Here is a 19,898-nt window from a genome sequence, read left to right as displayed (position 1 = left end):
CAATAGTTCCAACAACACATGTTTTTTGGTTCTCTCTCCAAAATTAACTTATTTTCCTAAATATAAAAAAATAGTCTTAAAAACCTAAATTTTTTTCAAAAATCCACATACTTCAAATTTACCCAATAAAAGACTGCAATTAACTTTAAGATTAGAAGTCTTTAAAAATATATCACCAAAATTATCACAACATATTTTCCTTTTAAAATATGAATATTTTGAATTGTAAAAATTTATTTTGACCGTATCACATGATTCATAAACATACATAACATGAGAGTACTTAGTTTATAACACCATCATACCATCAGCCAGAAGAAGCCCAGATGAGAAACTGAGCGAGAGAGTGATTTTCTTAAATATTAGAATGCAAATTTGAAGTGTTAAAATCACATGAATCCATACATGATGTGTTCATGCCGCCCACTGTTATTATCTGATCTACCTAAAATACAAAATGTCAACACCCATTATCATAAATATGACAAATGTTATCGGCTTGAGGACATCTAGAGCGCATGCTTCAAAACATTTCTCAGTTCAACGCCAACTTATCGCATAACGACTGATATGCTGAGTTACAAAGCTTGAATTTCTCCTCTGCAACAGCCTGTTCATTGTGCATTCATTATCAGTTCGTTAAAACAAAAAGTAACGTTAATATCTATTAGGGCCATCCATAACAGTTTGAAGACAACCAACATTTACTTACCAGTCAGCTATGATACCCCAACTCGGGATTGAATGTGATCAACACTTACATGTTCAATTTTTCAAAGATTTTTAATGTGTTAGGCACGGATACTTTAAGGCAAACGAAAAGTCTGGATAACATAACTAGACCGTTTACTGAATAGCCATAAAAACCACGTTCAAGATTGCTTAAATAAATAAGAGGGTTAACGGCTGTAAAATGTTCTTTGAAGTATTATGATGACACCTCTTACTTTAGAATTTAGATATTCAAGTATCAGAATTTTTTTAAAAATAAAAAATAAAGGAATGATCCTGAATCTTACACAAAACAATCAAAATATGCTCTTTATTTTAAGCGAACCAAACAACAAAGTACCCTAATGAACGGGAATGTATACCTTGGAAGAGCCATGATGACGATCTGGATGCCATTTCAGTGCGCAGGCTCGATATCTAACAAAATAAGAGAACAAAAATAATCAGATAACATAAAAGAATATCTTTTGGAAAGCAACTGTGGTGGTTGTAACAACAAAAACAATTTACAAGGTTATTATATGTACCCCAAAAGAAATAACCCAAAAATATATATACACACCAGGATATTTGAGAAACACAACAAAAGAACTCACGCAGTTTTGACATCTTCAAGTGTTAGAGGACCAGATGCACTTAGTCCAAGGGCCTGCCTATCTGCAATTGTATCTTGGTCTGAACTCTCAGCATTACCAGATTCTGTTGAGTCTGAATCTTCATCAAATCGAGAACTCCACCTCCAAGATTTCTCATAGTTATCCGAATATCTGGATCTCCTCCACTGAGGGTACTCATCATTAATGAAGGACCAATAAAAGAACCGGCTTCCACCAAATGCAGACCTAAATATGTTCTCTATGTCATCATCAATGTCTTCACAAAACTCAAAAGGTCCTAATCAAGTGTTCGAAAACAGTAAGATTCTAGCATGGGCTCCAGGAGGATAATGTGATAGTACATGCAATATGCTACAATAATTTTCAATAAACAAAATCAAAGAAGGAAATAAATTGTTTTGAAGTAATTGAATGACTGAGATGCCTAAAATAGAGCAATAAGTATTACACCCAACACCAAATGATGATTATTAAAGTAGATCCAGGTAAAAGCTAACCACTCGGGTTTCAAAAGGTCACTCCTTGGAAAAATAGTACGAAATCCAATCTAGAGGCTCCTTTCAATGTAGAAAAAATTCTTTATGGTCATGTAACATAATTATAGGTATGAAAATTTTAAGTTTTAAGAGATTAAAATCCTTACTTCTACCCCTGTAATAAAATCCTTTATTGTCGGACCAATCTCTTCTAGATCCCTTACTTTGTTGTTTTTTGAACCATGACGGACCTCTACTTGATGATGGATCATCTTCATGAAACTCATCTCTCCAGTTCTGAAAGCAAAATGACCAAAGAACAGTTGAAACCCTTTGATTCAAAGATACCAGTTAAGAAAATAGTATTCTAATGAGCTAAATGTACAAAGATCACTAATGCTTAAAGAAAACTTTCTGCAATATGTATTACTATTACAACCTCGAGCTTAAAATTTTTTTTTTTTTTCTAAATTTTGCATTCAGAATTGAACATTTTATGACAATTTTAAAATTTTAAAAGAATTATTATGCTCATAGGTCGATAAAACATATTACACTACTAAATTTTCACCAAAGAAACACAATTAACCAGCAAGTACATTGGTTTAGATCTTGACTACATTAACTAGAGTTCCATTTAAAAGTAAGCATTATTGGCTAAATTAGAATCAGTTCTACGATATATATATATATATATATAGAGGAGGTAAATGAAGGCAACAACAGTGCATGCTGATCCCACAAATTATATAAGACCCACAGGAGATGCACCTTTATACATGAATGGAAATCCCAAAAATGTAGCATAGCTCCATTCAGGAATGGGATGACACAACTACGACTGACTAGGGATACAAACAGAAGCACACCATAATGCAACTTTTGAACCCACAGGAGTATGTTTGCTTTTCCATGACCATACAGGTTTTATTACAATTTACATAAACTAGATAAACAACTAATCGATTTGAATAGAAACCTCAAACATGATATCTGCATAAGCACCAAAATTGCGCAGTAATTCTTGTTTTGCACGCATCCTTCTTTTCCTCTTACCCTGCAAACAAAAGTATTACAAGAACAACATGAATATCATTCAAAATGTTGAAAGCAATAAAAGAACACTTTTGAAGTACTGAAAGTTAAATGATAAGATTATCAAACAACAACAACGAATTTAACAAGGATTCTTTGTCTATATTGGTGGAATAATAAACCAAAAGAAAATAAATATTCTTAATGGAATGCGAGAATTGGCTCAATCAGCAAGAGTCCCCCTAAACCAAGCAGAATTAATATCTGAGAAGTTCTTGCTTAGCAAAGGGTGAGACTAATGCTTAAAAAATAAACGTGTGTCTACAAATACAAAACTTAAAGAAAACGTGAAACCTGACTCCAACATCCTAGAAAATTAATGCAATCTGCTATCAACTCAGCAATGGATGCTTTAACTAAATACTTATTTTCATACACAACAACCAAAATCAAAGAATTCAACAAATGTATTTATCATTCAGAGGTACGGATCCATTTCTTTCAATAGCTTAATCCAGTATAATATCTTAGGCAAAAATGTATTTTTCTTCCTTAAAAAATTTACTCACTAGTTTTCCACTGCAGATTACATTTAATCAAGACAGAATAGCCTCATGAAATTTTATTACACAAAACCTGATCTAAATTTTCTCATTTTTACCAAATGAAAATATCTAGTATTTTGCACTTAATAATCATAAACCAAAAACTACTCAATTAAATGTATAACTAAAATTACAGGTTTCACTATTTCCAAAAAAAAAAAATTAAACATTCTTTAGCCTTCCAAGTTTCCAGCAGTCATTGAAACAAATCATAGAAACTGCCAAGACTCAAGTATCTTCACTTACATGTTATACAAAACCCCAGGTAGAAAAAAGGGCTCCAATTTCACCATTAACTTATCCAAAACAAGGAGTGCAATACGATTAAAATTTTATATTGAGAAAAGTTCTCTCTACCCAAATTATATAATCTAAGACACCATAAATCATGAAAACAGAATGAAAATAAAATTCCATTAAACAAAAAGGCCCATCAAAGAAAACATCCTTAAAACTATAAATATCAAATTTAATAATTAACAGAGAAATGAAAGAAAGAGAGCATACAAATTGCCAGTAATTGCGTTTTTTGTGTTCAAGGACAGGAGTGGAATGGAATAAAGCAGCCCTTTGGAAAAGACAGCTGCCTTGAGAGTTGAAAATGACTGCTTTTATTGCCCTATTCATCTCTCCACCAGACAGAAGATTAAACAGTCATATGTTTTTGCATGGGTTTCTCGAAGGAAAGCTTGCTGCCCTGCGACAAGACACCTTGAGATTAGAAACAACAACAGCATCACCGGCTTAATTCAAGACTCACCTTTTTCAGGAGTTTAAGCGGGTGATAATTTTTCACTTTTACTTTTCGTTTTTTTACTGCACAATAAGGATTTGGACTTTGGATCAGATCTTGAATAATGTCAATACAGATTCCAACTTTCAGTTTATCAAAGCATTTAGTTTACAATCATCTTGTAGGAAAATATTCGAGGTTCAACAATACAACTACCAAAGAGAGAACTAAAATTTCTAGCGCCTTCACTTTGCAAAAAAGGAAATGGAAAAAAATCAACGAATACTGAGCAGTAGAGCATGTAACATATGAATCCCATTCTGCTCCCTCAAACAAAGTTAAAGGCTAAGATTCTTCTAATGCTTAATGCATACGGTACAATAAATTTCCTAGAAGCTGTATTGCATGCAATATTTGAGAAATCAAAGGAGCCATTTCTGGAAAAATCATGCTACGTTATTCTAATTTAGGGTGAAGAAGACAAATAATCAAACATTGAGTAAGCTTGACAAATGACAGGTAATATAGAAAATGATGACTGCAAGAATAAAGGGAGGGGAGACTCACAAACTTTCTCCACAACATTTCAACATAAAAAAATAAAGTGAAAACTAATTCCTATGAAGCAAATGTTTCAAACAAATAAAACAACTAAATTACAGTAGATCCAAAACAGATATTTTTATTGGTATCCAGAAAGTAAAAAAGAGCAGCGATAAAAGGCAGCTTAATTTTAATGTTTATACCTCCATCATAATGCAAAATAACAAAAAAAAGAAAAAAAAGAGAGAGTTAAAGATGAAATCATAAAACCAACTTGGCTAATACAAAGAATAATCCAATTTATATCATAATTTTTAATGGAGGTTGATCACATAACTACAATTTCACAGATAATTGAATACAAACCCATAATCAAAATTCCAGATAAAGTCGATAGAAGAGAAAATCAACTCCACCACATACGCATTTGAACCCTAAAATACACTAAACTTTGAAAAAAATTTGTATACTAATCACATAGGCAGCATACTACATAAAATTAAAACACTAAATTAGTTGTTTGGTTACAAAAAAAGCACATCAACTTTTTCTATTATAATGTGCTCAATTAACCATCAAATTCACAATTCCCAACAAAATACTCACAGCTAAATGAACTGCAACGGAAGAAGAAGATGAACAAGGGGCATCTGAGTTGGACTGGGACGGGGTAGAAAACATTCGAATCACTCTAAAAGACAGATTTGGGAGTTGAGTTGTAGCTTATTTTTGAGGAAATTAAAGAAAACCCATTACCGGAATGAGGCTTCTTTAGTCTTTGAGAGATATGTTGGACGGCAAAAACGAAATTGGCAGTAGACTTCTATTAGGTTTGGAATAAATTAGGGCTTAGAATTAGTTTGGGCTTGGGTTTAATTGATTAAAAATTGGGCTTAGGGTTAACCTTTAGGTTAGATAAATTTCTGCCTAAAGCTTGATCCAAATAAAAAATGGGTCTAAAGTTTTTCTTAAATTTAATTTTCGGGCTTGGTATTTTTATCTAATTTTTTTATGTTTCAAGCGAATAACTCAACCTTTGGAAAATTCTAATCGATAATTATTTTGAATTTAATTTATTTAATTCAAGCTAATTAATTTTTATCTATTATATTGTATTTGGATTGATTATTTCTTACAAATTATAATTTATTATAACTTAAAGAAAGGTGAAACCTAATTCCAATCATTTTAGAAAATTATCGCAATCTACTATCAACTCAACAATGGATGCTTTAACTAAATATTTATTTTCATATGCATCTTTCAAAATTAAATAATTCAAAAAAGAGTATTCATCATACAAGGACTCAAAAATCGGAATCCATTTCTTTCAATAAATATAATATCTTAAGCAAAAATGTAATTTTCTACCTTAAAAACTTAAATCATATTTCTAACAGATCTTGAATGACAACTGATTTTACATTGCAGATTACATTTAATCAAGAGAGAATTATAACCTTAAGAAATTGTATACTAAGAAAAGCTCTCTCAACCTAAATTATACAATCTAAGGCACCATAAATAATGAAAAAAAAATGATTACAGAATTTCAGAAAACAAAAAAATAAAAATCCATTAGAAGAAACATGCTTAAAAAAAGTCCGAGAAAGCATACAAATTGCCAATAATTGCGTTTTTTGCGTTTAAGGACGAGAGTGGAATGGAAGAAAGTAGCCCTCTGGAAATTATAGTTGCCTTGAGAGTTGAAAATGGCTGCTTTTATTGCCTTATTCATCTCTCTAGCGAATAGAAAATCAAACAGTAATATGTTTTCGCATATATTTTTTGAAGGAAAGCTCTCACCACCTCAGGACAAGACACCTTTAGATTAGGGACAATAACAACATCACCGACTTAATTGGAAACTCGCCTTTTTTGGGTGTTTAAGTGGGTGATAAATTTTTACTTTTACCCTTTTTTTACTGCCCGAGAAATAATGACTACTTTTCTTTTTAATGAATAATTTTAATGAGAGGAGGGAGTGAAAAAATTAGAAAGAAAATAAATTTTGAGTCTGCTCAATAAGGAAAAAAAGTAAGAGGAAATAAAATAGAATGAGAGATCATTTTTCATTTTGATGCAGAAAAATTAATTATTCTAAATTGAAATGATGAGATGAGAGAAGTTGAGAGAGAAGTGTATGAAAAGTAATTTATACGAAAGATTGTCTTTAACAAAATATATCATTTCTTGTTAAGAAGCCTGAAAAGAAATTTTGGATACAGCTATACGAACATCAGGTGTTGGATACCTTACACATAAACTTGCTAAAGTTCAAAATTATGCAAATTTTAAATGTTTTATTTTATTTTATTTTATTTCATTTTTCAACTCTACCAAACACACCTATGAAAAAAAATATTATATTTTGTATCTTTCTATTTTTTTCACTCTTTTAACAACTCAAAAGGTAATAAACTGATAACATTAGCAACTATATTGTAAGTTTTAAAGTTTAATAATCAAAATGTAATTTTTATTACATAAAAATGATTAAATATCTAACTCAACCTAAAATCTAATAGGTTAATTAGGTAAAAGGTTTTTTTTAATTAATTAGGGATTTAAATTGTTTTTTTCAAATTTAGGGAAATAAGCTGATTTTGGAGAGAGAAACAGAAAATGCATCTTGTAATAAGCGTTTTCTTCTTCTTCTTTTTTTGTGAATTGGGTGTTGGAAATTTGGAGAGAAAAATTTATTTGTGTTTGTGTTTGGAGGAGATATTGTGATAGTTTTAAGGTATGTTTGAATTCATAGTGATGCAATGATGCTCGAAGACTTACATATTTCATTTGTTGTGTGGGGGATAAAACCATTACCTTAGAATATGTTGTATTGCAACTCAGGCTTCCAGTTGATAGTGGTTATGCGATCACGAGTTCAAGTATAAATTAGGCCCCAATTGACGATGGTTATGCAGTCACGAGTTCAACTTTCATGCCACCGAAAAAGGATGCTTTATAAACTCCTTACATAAGTTTGAGATCATAATCATAAGGGAAAAAAGGGCATTACAATGTAATCAACTTATTCTTTTTCTATTAAAATAGTATCTTTAACCTCATTGTCTGAAACATGTGATAGAATTGGGGCCAAGAAGACTTTCAGGGGGAGTGACCTTCACAATGGAGAAAAAACTAAAACTCGAGTCGGGTGACAGTAGTTTCAGTTATTAATAAGTTCTTTGATAATAGCAATTGTTGTCGCATTGAGTCGCGTTTCAGCTTTTCTCCACCGCCACAATAACTCCGCCCCTAGAAAGTCTTATTGCCTCCAAATCTGTCACAGGTTATTGACAATGAGATTAAAGATACTACTTTAATGGAGATGGAGAAAAAGAACAAGTTGATTATACTGGAAACTCACTTTATCTTCCCTTACAATTATAATCTCAAACGTATGTATGGGGTTTATAAAGCATCCTTTTCCAATGACATTTAACTTGAACCTGTGACCGTATAACCACCGTCAATTAGAAGCCTCAGTTATACTTCAACCCGTGATCGTATAGCCACCATGATCTGGGAGCCTGAGTTGCAATGCGACATCTTCTACAGTGATGGTTCTATCCCCACACAATAGATGAAATGTGTGGGTCTTCTAGCACGACCCTGTCATTGTGAACTCAAACTTATTTTAAAACTATCACAATGTCTCCCTCAAACACAAACACAAATAAATTTTTCCCTCCCAAAATTTCAACATTCAACCAAAAAATAATTTAAAAAATATTTATTTTAAAGGACGATGAGCGAGAGAGCTGATGGAGTAAGGAGGAGCAAAACCTCCCTTTATATAGGCAACCGGGGGAAAAATTAAAAAATTTTATGTGGGAACCCATGACCGCCGGGATTCCCAAGATGGGATGTTTGAAATTTATCTCGGGATTCCCATGTTTCGAAATTTTTTCACGGGATTCTCTGTTATGGTTAGGGTTGAAAATGCCTCCTGTAGAAGGCGTTTTCAATTGAGATGGCAGTAGGAACACAGAAGCGCGCCCTAAATGAGGTGTTTTCTTCTCTCGCATTTTCAACCCCTTTGAATCCTAACCCGAAACTCAAAATTATCGAGCCCGAGAATCACGAATAAAATTCAGACATCACATCCGAAATTATTTTTGAAAAAGGTTTCTAACAAGAAGCGATTTTTAAAAACTATTCAGATTTTTTAGGAAAATGCTTCTAATAAGCAGCATTTTTTAGATTTGTCATGTTCAATCTTTTCCAACATTTTGAAGTTTTATTTTTTAAGAATATTTAGAAGTTAGGTAATTTTCTTCTATTTTTTTCATCATCCCTACCAAACATTATGAAAAGAAAAATTATATTTTGTAACTTTCTATTTTTCACCCTTCTAACAATTCAAAAAGTAGCAAACTTTTTAAAGTTTAATAATGAAAAAGTAATTTTTATCACATATAAATGATTAAATATCTAGTTTAACCTAAATTTTAATTCTAAATAGTTAAATTTTTAGGGAAAACTACTCAAATAGCCACTTTTATTTACCTCAAGTTACATTTTAGTCAATTTCGTTTGAAATGTTACATTTTAGTCACTTGCGTTATTGTGTTGTAACATTTTAATCACTGAGCCATTAATTGTCATTAACGGTGTAATAGTAAGTTGACAAGTCACATTAAATCATCATTTCAAACAAAAATTTTAGGCTAAATTATACAACTTGTCCCTATATATATATTTTTTTATTTTGAGCAATTTAATTTTTTTTCTTTTATGTTCTTTTTTCCTTTTCTTTTTTTTTTCATTCTTTTCTGCTGCTTCTGGAGTAAGTCGACACTGGTAAGATGAATGGGCGACATTGATGTTGACACCAAAATCAAAGAGGAAGCCATCGTAGAGGGAGGGAGAGAGAACAACAGGAGGAGGGAGAAGGGGAGAAGAGCTACCGTTGCTAAGATATATAATGGGCCGAGAGCTCAAGGAAATTATAATCTGCCCAAGCACTATAATAACAATGAGGTCCTCAAAGCTCTTTGTGCCAAGGCAGGTTGGGTTGTTGAAGATGATGGCACCACTTATCGAAATGTACCTAATTTACCCTTCTCTTCTTCTTTTCACTACTCACAAAATAGTCGATCTGTTCAAACAATATGTAACTCTTTCCCTTCTATGCTCATTTTGTTTTGGTTGTAATTTAGTTGGATCTAATTCCCATAGTAATTCTAATTTGGTTATGCTTTCTAGTTTTTTTTACTTGATATGCTTTATTTCAGTTTGATTTGACTTATGTTTGTTTGCTTGGAATATTGGAAAAATCAATAGAAAGTCATACATGAAAACAATAGTTCTTACTTAAAGACGATAACTGTTGGAACTGAAACTTTATTAACTGGACCGTGAACAAGTTTTATTGATCAACTGCTATTTTTCCTATATAATCCTCTTGAGCATTGATTTGTTGATTATATTTTGTTTTTAATTGGTTTTGTTATTCTGGGATATAAGCCACCTCCTATTGATATAGCAGGCAATTAAGCTAAAATTACCCCATATTCTTCCCAAAATCTTAGTCCCTTATCTTCTGCATGTTCAAGTCCAATTCTTTCATGTCAAGTTAGTCCTTCCTCCTCTTCCTTCCCCCTTCCCACTAGGGCTGATGCAAATAATCTGTCCAGTCTCCTTCCTTTCCTTCGAAGCGCCATTCCTTCATCTCTTCCTGCTCTCAAAATCTCTAATAGTGCCATCGTGACACCACCACTTTCTTTTCCAATCTCCAAAAAATTTTAGGTAAGAAGCAGAAAAGGATGGAAATAAAGAAAAGAAAAAGAAAGTTAAAAAAGATAAAAGAAAAAAATTAAATTACTCAAAATAAAAAATATATAAAGATCAATTATCTAATTTAACTTAAATTTTTTATTTAAAATAATAATTTAGTATAACTTGTTAGCTTACCTTTAAACGTTAATAATTTAATAACTAAAATATTATATTATAATAATATAAATAATTAAAATCTAACATCTCAAATATAAATAATTAAAATATAACCTACACAACAAACCCAAATTTATATTATTCCAAAAGCAGCTGTCATAAGAGACGCCAAAATAAAAATCTGCTTCACAAAATTGACCCTCTTCGCTCCTCACAATAAACAAATCAAAAACGGAAGAAAAAACTCAAATAAACATTTTCATTCCACCAATGGCTTCTTTACAGGGATCGTTTCCTGCAATTTCGGTTGTGCGTTCGAGCTTCTCTTCGTCGTCTTTGGTGGGAGCTTCTTTCGTTAGACTGCCGGACTGTAACCGGAGGAGCTCCGGTGACCGGATAAGCTGTCGTAGAACGTCCTGTAGAGCAATGGTTCAGCAAGCAGTGCAGGGAGGAGCTCCGGCTACTTATGCTAAAGATATGGAACGACTTTCTGCTAAGGAATCTCTTCTGCTTGCTGTGAGTTTCTCCTTACTAACATTTTCTTGTCTCTAGTTTAATTGTTAATAAGTTTTGTAGTTATACAAATTGCCCAAAGAAGAAGTGGTTCATTCGAGAATTTTGAGTTGATTTCCAGTTAAGGCCAAATCTTGATTCCTAGAAAAAGAAAATACAAGTAATTGGCTAATTGCCTCAATTACAAGTCAAAGCAGTCAGCTTAGGTGCTTAGATTCTGTCTACAAATTGCCTCTTTTTTTTTTCTTTTCTTTTTTTTTCAGGACCTATAAAAAGGTAAATTTAGAGTGAGATAAAATTTCAGGTATCAATCATTAATTCTGAGGGTTCTATCTAATATATACCTGTATTTTCTTATTATGCATCTTAAAGTTTGGCCCTTCATCTTAACTTTGTTAAATACTATTCCAGTTTAAGGATGCTGGGGGTTTCGAGGCATTAGTCACGGGAAAGACAACAGATATGCAACGAATTGATGTGAATGAGAGGATAACAGGTCTTGAGAGGCTCAATCCAACAACAAGGCCGACAACGTAGGTGCTTTGTCAAAAAACGAAATTTGCATGTTCATCTTTTCCATAAGACTTTTATTTGTTTATATAGCTTTCCAGGTCTCCCTTTCTGGAGGGTCTATGGAACTTTGAGTGGTTTGGATCTGGAAGCCCAGGGCTTTTTGCTGCTAGAGTCGTATTTGAGTGAGTATCTTCTGAAAGCTGATGATCTCCTTTCTTTCTGATGACTGCCAGCTGATCTTCTTGGTGTTTCGTTGTACTTTGCAGGAGATTTCCTTCTACCTTGGCAAGAATGTCAAAAATGAATTTGCTTCTTAAGGATGGATATGCAAAGGTTGCTGCACATTTAAAATTGCTTAACTCGGTAAATATTTCCCCACCAACTTTGTATGCTCTCCTATACAAATAAATGTCACTTGTCATAAAGCATCAAGATGGTCTTCTATATGAACTGCTCACCTTGAACTTTATAGTGATCTTCAGCTGTCATCTTCCTTTATTTAATCATGCTAGCACCTGTGTTACTTGGACTCTTCATTTTTCTTAAGGTACCTATGCTTGACACTTCTATCCGACACATATTTGGACATGAGATGATCCTCCAAAATTTCGGAAAATCTTATAACCGAAGAGTGTGTCCATGTTGGATACATAACTGTATTCAATACTTACCCTTGTGTCTAGTTACATAGCACAACTTATTATTACTGCTTTATGCATAGGTCAGATGTGAATTAAATCAAATTGATTTAAATCTATTCTAGTAAAAAAATGTTTAGCAAACCACATCACTATGTGGTCTCAGTTACTATTTTTTCTATGCAACATCTACCATGTGCTTCTTGTTCTTGATATATCTTAGTATTAAGCTAAACAAGAATAATTAATGTATTTTTCTTGACTGTTATGGAAGTTGGTAAAGATTATGTTTTGCCTCTATTCTTAACTGGATGGATGTACATCTTAAACCTTCACTGATGTCATTATTTGGGGAATAAGATTAAGTAATTTGAGACCAGACTAATTTCCTCCCATTTAGAAGTACTTGTATTAACAAATTTTGCTTGATCTTGCTCACTGTCAAAAGCTGTTGTCACTCAACTTCATTACTTATGGTTGAAATGTTTCTGTTTAGAAAGGTGGGGTGGCCTTTTATTTATATGAATTAGGTAACATTATGTGAATATTGAAATGATGCTGTGTACAAGAGATTCCACATTAAGTTTCTCTTTTATTTCTGTTGCCATCAAAGTTAAATAACTGGTGATAATTTTAGAATCGTTGCCTCTGTTTCTTTTTTACTGTGATCAACTCAATCTTGGTGGAGTTAAGGTTGCTCCATTCGTATTTGTAGATAATGTTCCAAAGAGTGAAAAAAGCAGGGTATAAGCTTGGACCATCCATGTACGTACTGCAAGCCTTTGCACTGACTTCCCAGTGGAACTATTCCCTCTGCTAGTTTCTCATATGTATTGTCACTGGCTTGTATTACCTGCAACTTTGAAATTCTCAAATTGTGTGGAACAAGTGTTTTTACTCGTTTACCATTTGAGTTTTCTGTTTTTAAACTTGCTGTATGAATTTAGACCAGAATTATGCTTTGATTAAACAACTTTCTTCTACATAGAGTTAATTAAACAGCCACTTTTTCATTGTATTTTATTTGAGTGCCAGGAAGTGCTCTCATCATTACAAAAATTTGAACTGATCTAAGGTTATCTCTGGTGCAATGCAGATAGAAAGCAAATTTATTCTTTCCACCAAGGTGTCTGTGGAGGGACCATTAAGGATGAAAGAAGAATATGTTGAGGGGATATTTGAATCACCAACTATTGTTGAAGAAACAATACCAGAGCAGTTGAAAGGTGCATATAGTCAGGCTCTTACTACTGCCCAGCAACTTCCAGTTCCTATTAGGGATGCAGTGGCCAATGGACTACGAGTTCCTCTGAGTAAGCATTCAATGTTTTCCAATTTTCTCCTAAGATGATATGGCTGATAGGAATTCACTGTTAATGTACATTATCGCACAAGACCATGCTGAAATGAACACTAAAACATAGTTCAAATCTAATCTAGGGTTACATTATGAGAAAAAGTATGCTCGAGTATGTTCTTCTGAACACATATCGAAGCCCATAGCTGATCTTCATGGATACTAGACATTAGTGCCCCTTTTTTCACCTATGAGATGACATTCTCAGTTATAGTACCATAGACATGCTCTGATTTATCTGAAAAGTTCTGAAATATCCCTTCTCTTTTACCATTTCTTATACTTAAAGCGTGGTCATTAGCCTTTGAAGGTGCTTACCAGAGTTATAATAGTTATGATGCATTTTTTTGGCAAAGAAAGCTGTTTGATCATTTGGATATCTTTATAGAGGTTGCTATATGAAATAGTAAATTTTCTTTTGAGACTGAAGAACACGAGAATTTAAAATACTGAACTACATCTCAGTATTACCAATACACTTCTAGCAAAGGTTATTGAAGGAGATGGTTTTGGCTCTGTTTCTGCTGCAGCATAAGAAGGCCAGATAATGCTGACAATCAAAAAGAAATACAAGCTTGTATGGTTTTGTTGTGGATTATCAAAAGAAATAATGAATTTACTTGGTTAATTCATACCATGTGAGGAAAAACATTACCAGCTAATTGTGATGGTTACCGTCTCCCTTATCTTCTTTTTTTTTCTGAATTCCTGTAGATATTAGGCAGTTACCATCCCTCTTCTTGGAACCCTTTGGATGTTGCCCAGTCAAGAAGTTGAACATTTGGTTGGTTGGTGTAGGTAGGAGGCAAGTCCATCCATTGTTTAAGTGGAATAAGTTCTTGTAGCCCAACAGTTGTTTGGGAAAACTGAAAGGTGGGCAGCCACAACAAAGTTAGAGATTATGAACGTATTGTTTTTCTGGATCTCCATATCTAGCTTGTTTCTATTCTGTTTTCTTTCCACTTTTGCAACATGTTTCTTCCAGGTGTCTGTTGTAAAAGTAATGCCATACAAATATAATGAGGTGATTGTTTGAATGTTTCTTTCCTTGAGGGACGCTAGTTTCCAAATTCTGCAATTTGCAAAGTCAAATTAAGGATGTGGTGAACTTATCCATCCACTCCGGGTAGCACAATCTCCTGCTTTAATGTATACTTAGAATAGGTGAACTTACTTCAAATATATAAAATAGTTACTTATGAGCAAAGAGTAGTGCCAATGCATTTGGAATGAAATCATTTCCCAAAATGATGGCAGAGAATCAGTTCCGTAAACGGATGCTGTTCCAATTCTGTCATCACTTAATGACTTCGGCAGCAATTTTAACAGCTGTCATGCACTGGATGATTAATGTGTCAAGGGTAAAATTTTACATGGTTATGGGTAAATTATATAGCTTTTCTGTTTGATATTCAACCATTTCATGAATCTGAGCAGAAGTTTCTTTGTGTTTCCAGGTGGGACATTCCAGAGACTGTTCATGATATCTTATTTGGATGAAGAGATCCTTGTAAGTTTATGTACTTTTTCCTCTCTTTCTTTTGATTTTATGATTATCTTTACACTTTTTGGCCTTCGGATAATTTTCTATATACTTCATTGTTAAAGTTGGCAATAACATATGAAATAATGAGTTAACCACATGGATGTAATTAGCAATTGATGCAAAAACCAAAGGTTTGAAATGGTCATTTAATGCCTTGAGAAAAAGGAAATTATACCATTGATATCTTTTATTTTGAGGAGCTAATGAATCAAGTAGAGTTCAGCTATTTGAAAAGAAAATGGGTTCTTATCGCAACCCTAGTATATCATATCCCAACTATATATTACCTATATGTGATTAATCTTCTGTATTTTGATATTTTTTTGGTTGCCACATGTTATTATGACTTTCTTCTTGATGATCTTCATTCACCTTCGAACTGATCCTGTGCTCCTTCAGTCAAGTTCATATGAGCTGTATTTTTCCACTTGATATTACATGTAGCCATTGTTCTTTTTAATGCCTTAGCAAAAGGACTTTTGTTAGACATTGTGATAGGTATGCTGATAAATTACAATGCCATCAGCTTGCTAAACTTTCCTATTCTTGTCACGGGAGCTTAAGATGGTAGATTGAGAATGCTAACTTTGCTGAAACAACCTTCAAATATTCAGTTCAGTTTTGTGGGGTAGATGCCTTTGTTACTTGGACTATAGTGTATAGGATACAAATACGTGGTTGACACGAATATGTTCAATTATGTTCCAAGTTTTCCCATACTCTTTGAGGGTCCATTCCCCTACCAATGTTTGAATGTGCTGGCCTTTTGAACATGTCTAATTCAAGAAAAATGAAGATAACATACAAAGAGTCTGCTGTATATTTACAGCACTGACAATGATGCCTCTGCTGTTAATATCTATAGTATGTGATAAATTTGACAATGTGTCAGAATCATCTTTTAGGGTACAGGCAGCACTCTCTATAAAAGCCACCCTCAGCCACGTCTCTGTAACATCTAAAATTTTGACTGACAAATAAGGATGTTATGGAGAGGGTTGAAAATATGATATATTTATGTAAATTTTGGCTGATTAATTATTTAATTTCGATAAAAATGCGAATTTGTATTTATATGTTAGTCAATTTTTCGATAGGCATAGCAAAAGCAATGATTGTTGTTGTTTCTCATGATGCCAGATAATAAGGGACACTGCGGGAATACCTGAAGTTCTTACGAGGTTGGAGGCATCTTCATCTGGTATGGCGGAAACTAACCCCGAATATGAGAGCTAAGGAGTTCGACGATTGTGTTTGTTTGTTTTCCCCCTCCAAATAATTTTGTTCAAAAAGATTCCATGATCATAAATGTAAATTATAGTAAAATAGTGTATCAAATTCTTGAATGATGTTTACGTTGTGTTTGATAATGTTGTAATTGAGCCCTTTCCTTTGTTGGATCTACAAGTTGAGGTCAGTCAATCTTTTAGGGTTTTTTACATAATGATCAAATCTTTTAAAATGGTAAATACGACATTTTTTAAGTTGCTTAAATAAAAACTTAGAAAATTACCAATGTAGCAATGTTATATACAAAACAAATCAATAACACACGAATTTTGATTTAATGTGCAATGTTAAATCAAAATAAATTTACATGAAATATGTATATTATAAGATTTAAACCAAAATAAAATTTAATCTAAAAACTTGTGCTTAAATGAGATTGAGATTTTAAAATTGTCCAAAGTTTAATCTAATAAATTTATCATATACAGTTTGATCAATTAGGTATTCTTTTGTCATAATTAGGGTATTTATTGTCGAATGTAATAACTAATTCGCTTGTTGTGGGTGTTCTTCAAATAGGTAAATGATTAGCCATGAAATGTGATCTATTTCCATGAGCAAGGATAGAAACCCTAGATCACATTGTAAAGGGATGATGTGAACAACTACCACATCACCCCTCATGGTTAATCAGTAAATACGGGTTAAGCAAGTTGGTTTAAATAAATTTAGTCAATTGATTGTAGTACACAGACTACATGAATGTCTATAAGCTCAACAAAATAGCTATCATCTTGCACTATTATTTCATTCTTAACTCTTCCCTCGTAGCTTCATCTTTTATTTTCTATTGACTTTATCGAAAGTCTTAAGAATTTCCTCATCCTTTTTGGGTTCAACGAAACTTTTTTGGGAAGGAGTTTCTATCACGAATGACTTCAATTCTTCGTTATTAGGCTGGTTAGTTAATTACTCGAGAGCGGGCACCTCTTGTTCAACTTCTTGAGATTCTAATCTACTCACTAAAATCGCGAGTTGATTGATTTGATTTTCTATGTTCTGAAAACGGTTCTCCATGTTTGCCTGTGAACATTGAATTGTATTAGCGAGAGACTCAACTAAATCTTCAAGAGATTTACTTGGCTTAGAAGAAGATGGTTGTGGAGAAGCATGCGGACTTGGTTCATAGCCAAAATCAGGATAATCTATTCATCCATGATTATAAGTATTAGCATAGGGATTATATCTCCATTGTGGCCAATTGGGAAACCCTCCAATTGTATCGACACGTTCATTTGTATCTTCAAGAAGTATAGGGTATGAATTGATTGGGTAGATATAATTAGTGCATATGCCACACACTTTTACATGTTGGGAAATCCTAATGTCATCTGTTCAACAATTGTAATTAGTCTATCAAGACGATTTTCAAGAGAAGATGAATTTCCCTCATTCGCTCTGCTTGGATACTCCTAACTAAATTTGAAGTATCGTGAATATACAACCATGATCGGAAGTTAAAAGGATGTTGCAAGGAAATAGTTTTTTTTAAAAAAGAAAAGAAAAGAAAAGAAAGAAATAAAGTTATTAACAGCGGTCCTTGACAACGACACCAAAATTTGTACGAGCGTCGAAGTAGCCAAAAATAAAACCTACTTAAAAAAGAAGAATTAGTAGAAAATGGCAAGTAGGGTCATGTCCATAGAGATTAATTATAAATTTGTTTCTTTAACAAACAAGTAAAATAAAAATAAATAAGGGGTTTTAGAATTAAAAACTAAAAGTAAAAGTAAAATGAAATACTAAAATAAAATATAAGAAAATCAATGAGGAAAAACTCTAGTCAAAGTAAATTCTTTGTTTGATTATTGATTCAAAGATAAATTTCAATATTCTTTAATAAATTGGCTATAGTTATCGATGACCGCCAAGTAAGTTAATTTCTTCTTACCTTCTTGATAATCAAGACAATTGTCATTAATTACTTTTCTTACTAATAAACAACCTTATAACGATTGATTAGGAATTTAATTTATCAGTAGCCTTAAAAACGAAATAGACCCAATTCAAACAACAAATGCACAATCAGAGTTTATTTAAGTTAAATTGCATGTCCACATTCCACAAATAATCATGTAATCACCGCAAATATTCAAAATCAATTGATTGACTAATTATCTAATTGGCAAAACAATCATTCTAAACTATCAAATATCGGTTGAATATTTAACAAACCTAAATAATTGTAATTAAACCAAAAGACAAACACTAAAGAGAAAAGGAAGATTAAAAGCAATTTCATCTCACAAACTTGTAGAATCAAGCTTCAAATATTATTTCAACTAGAAAAGAGGATTTAAAAACCTATGAAATAAATAAAACAAAATAAAACTAAGAATGACTAGGTCTAAACCTCTCTAATCTTAACCTAATCATGTCTATTTATATGGCAAAAATAATAGAATAGAGAAAATACAAAAACGCCCTTAATTAAATAAAACAAAGATTTTTTTTTTAGGTTTTTCGATTATTTTCATGTCAAACTTCCAGGCCATTTTGGAACATCTTTCTGATTTTTTTTTTGGCTTCATCCATAAAATAACTTTAGATAAATCTTTTAATTCCTTATGAATAGATACATTATGGTCTCAAAACAAAGGTTTGTATCTTAAATTATAACCAAAATACTATTAAAAGTTCAAACCATATAAACTTGTCAAAAATAAACTTTAAATTCTATTTTTTTTCAATTATTACCTAAATCAATAATAAATAAAATATAAATAATATAATTCAATGCGAGAAAATTCACAAATAAGTAGAAAGTTATGCACTTATCACTTCTCCTTACCTTTTTCCGTTTTAATATCCTCACCTCTTCCCCTCTAACTATTCCTACACAAATTGTTACTAACTTTACTTAAAACACAAAACAGACAACAAAAAAAACTTACCAAATGAAACCAAAAAGCAGAGACTCCCACAATGCAAAAAATGACATTTTTTTAGAACAAACCAAATGCAAATGTGTCCCTGCAAATATGATTCGCTGGTCCATATGTCCTATTAACAATAGATATGTAAGTATCTCATTAACTAACGAATATTCAAATGACACACCTTGCCGCTAAAATCAAGGTCCTCACCATTACATGATGTGTGTGCAACACACAACTCCTTCCCACCACATGTACTGCTAGGTTTGATCCTTGCCAACAGGTGCATGGTCGATACATGGAACACCTCTAGTTTACCTTCTTAAATATAGTTATTGAGCTTCCTCAACGCATGAAGCACACATAGAACTTCATTAAGCCTACAACTAACCAATTGTAACTAGATCACCAAATCCATCAACCCCATCACCTCGCTAGAAATCTATCATGTTCCCTAAAGAGTTAACCATGACAAGATTAGCATGGACACGTTTTGAGGCTTGAGGGTAAGAAGGCAACCAAT

General features: G+C 32.5%; 2 protein-coding genes and 1 pseudogene across 8 annotated transcripts; 2 read left to right on the top strand and 1 right to left on the bottom strand.

Annotated features, from left to right (window-relative positions):
* Nucleotides 1-327: 327 nt before the first annotated feature.
* Nucleotides 328-6,511, bottom strand: LOC107889501 (uncharacterized). 7 transcript variants are annotated; one of them, XM_041076613.1, is made up of 8 exons: nucleotides 5,348-5,554; nucleotides 4,226-4,281; nucleotides 3,973-4,162; nucleotides 2,805-2,882; nucleotides 2,050-2,122; nucleotides 1,329-1,626; nucleotides 1,095-1,149; nucleotides 328-610 (listed from the first exon to the last, which is right to left on the bottom strand). In XM_041076613.1, exons 3-8 carry the CDS (start codon nucleotides 4,090-4,092, stop codon nucleotides 536-538), a joined length of 699 nt encoding a protein of 232 aa, XP_040932547.1. In that variant the 5' UTR covers nucleotides 4,093-4,162; nucleotides 4,226-4,281; nucleotides 5,348-5,554; the 3' UTR covers nucleotides 328-535. The 7 variants fall into 7 exon arrangements, with proteins under 7 accessions (XP_040932547.1, XP_016669436.1, XP_040932546.1 ...); XM_016813947.2 differs by having other exon boundaries at nucleotides 1,993-2,122; nucleotides 5,348-5,552; XM_041076612.1 differs by lacking the exons at nucleotides 4,226-4,281; nucleotides 5,348-5,554 and adding an exon at nucleotides 6,360-6,511 and having other exon boundaries at nucleotides 1,993-2,122.
* Nucleotides 6,512-9,569: 3,058 nt separating this feature from the next.
* LOC121206036 (protein BRASSINAZOLE-RESISTANT 2-like) lies at nucleotides 9,570-10,510 on the top strand (annotated as a pseudogene).
* A 250-nt stretch (nucleotides 10,511-10,760) lies between these two features.
* LOC107889502 (probable plastid-lipid-associated protein 13, chloroplastic) lies at nucleotides 10,761-16,613 on the top strand. The gene is made up of 7 exons (XM_016813951.2): nucleotides 10,761-11,158; nucleotides 11,567-11,688; nucleotides 11,767-11,850; nucleotides 11,935-12,031; nucleotides 13,403-13,619; nucleotides 15,121-15,173; nucleotides 16,350-16,613. Exons 1-7 carry the CDS (start codon nucleotides 10,913-10,915, stop codon nucleotides 16,443-16,445), a joined length of 915 nt encoding a protein of 304 aa, XP_016669440.1. The 5' UTR covers nucleotides 10,761-10,912; the 3' UTR covers nucleotides 16,446-16,613.
* Nucleotides 16,614-19,898: the final 3,285 nt, after the last annotated feature.

This window comes from Gossypium hirsutum, chromosome A09 (genome assembly GCF_007990345.1).
Source record: "Gossypium hirsutum isolate 1008001.06 chromosome A09, Gossypium_hirsutum_v2.1, whole genome shotgun sequence".
Lineage (NCBI taxonomy): Eukaryota > Viridiplantae > Streptophyta > Magnoliopsida > Malvales > Malvaceae > Gossypium > Gossypium hirsutum.
Note: the sequence above shows the minus strand (reverse complement) of the source record. Positions and strands in the feature narration are given on the sequence as shown.

Bases quoted from the DNA above. Each gene is read 5' to 3' on its own strand.
- LOC107889501 (XM_041076612.1), bottom strand. From the start codon at position 4,092: ATGAATAGGGCAATAAAAGCAGTCATTTTCAACTCTCAAGGCAGCTGT. The intron at 2,123-2,804 runs GTTTCTATTCAA...TTTTGCTTTCAG, and splicing joins ATGCAGATATCATGTTTGAG to AACTGGAGAGATGAGTTTCA. The intron at 1,150-1,328 runs GTGAGTTCTTTT...TTATTTTGTTAG, and splicing joins CTTGAAGATGTCAAAACTGC to ATATCGAGCCTGCGCACTGA.
- LOC107889502 (XM_016813951.2), top strand. From the start codon at position 10,913: ATGGCTTCTTTACAGGGATCGTTTCCTGCAATTTCGGTTGTGCGTTCG. The intron at 11,689-11,766 runs GTAGGTGCTTTG...ATAGCTTTCCAG, and splicing joins CCAACAACAAGGCCGACAAC to GTCTCCCTTTCTGGAGGGTC. The intron at 15,174-16,349 runs GTAAGTTTATGT...TCATGATGCCAG, and splicing joins ATTTGGATGAAGAGATCCTT to ATAATAAGGGACACTGCGGG.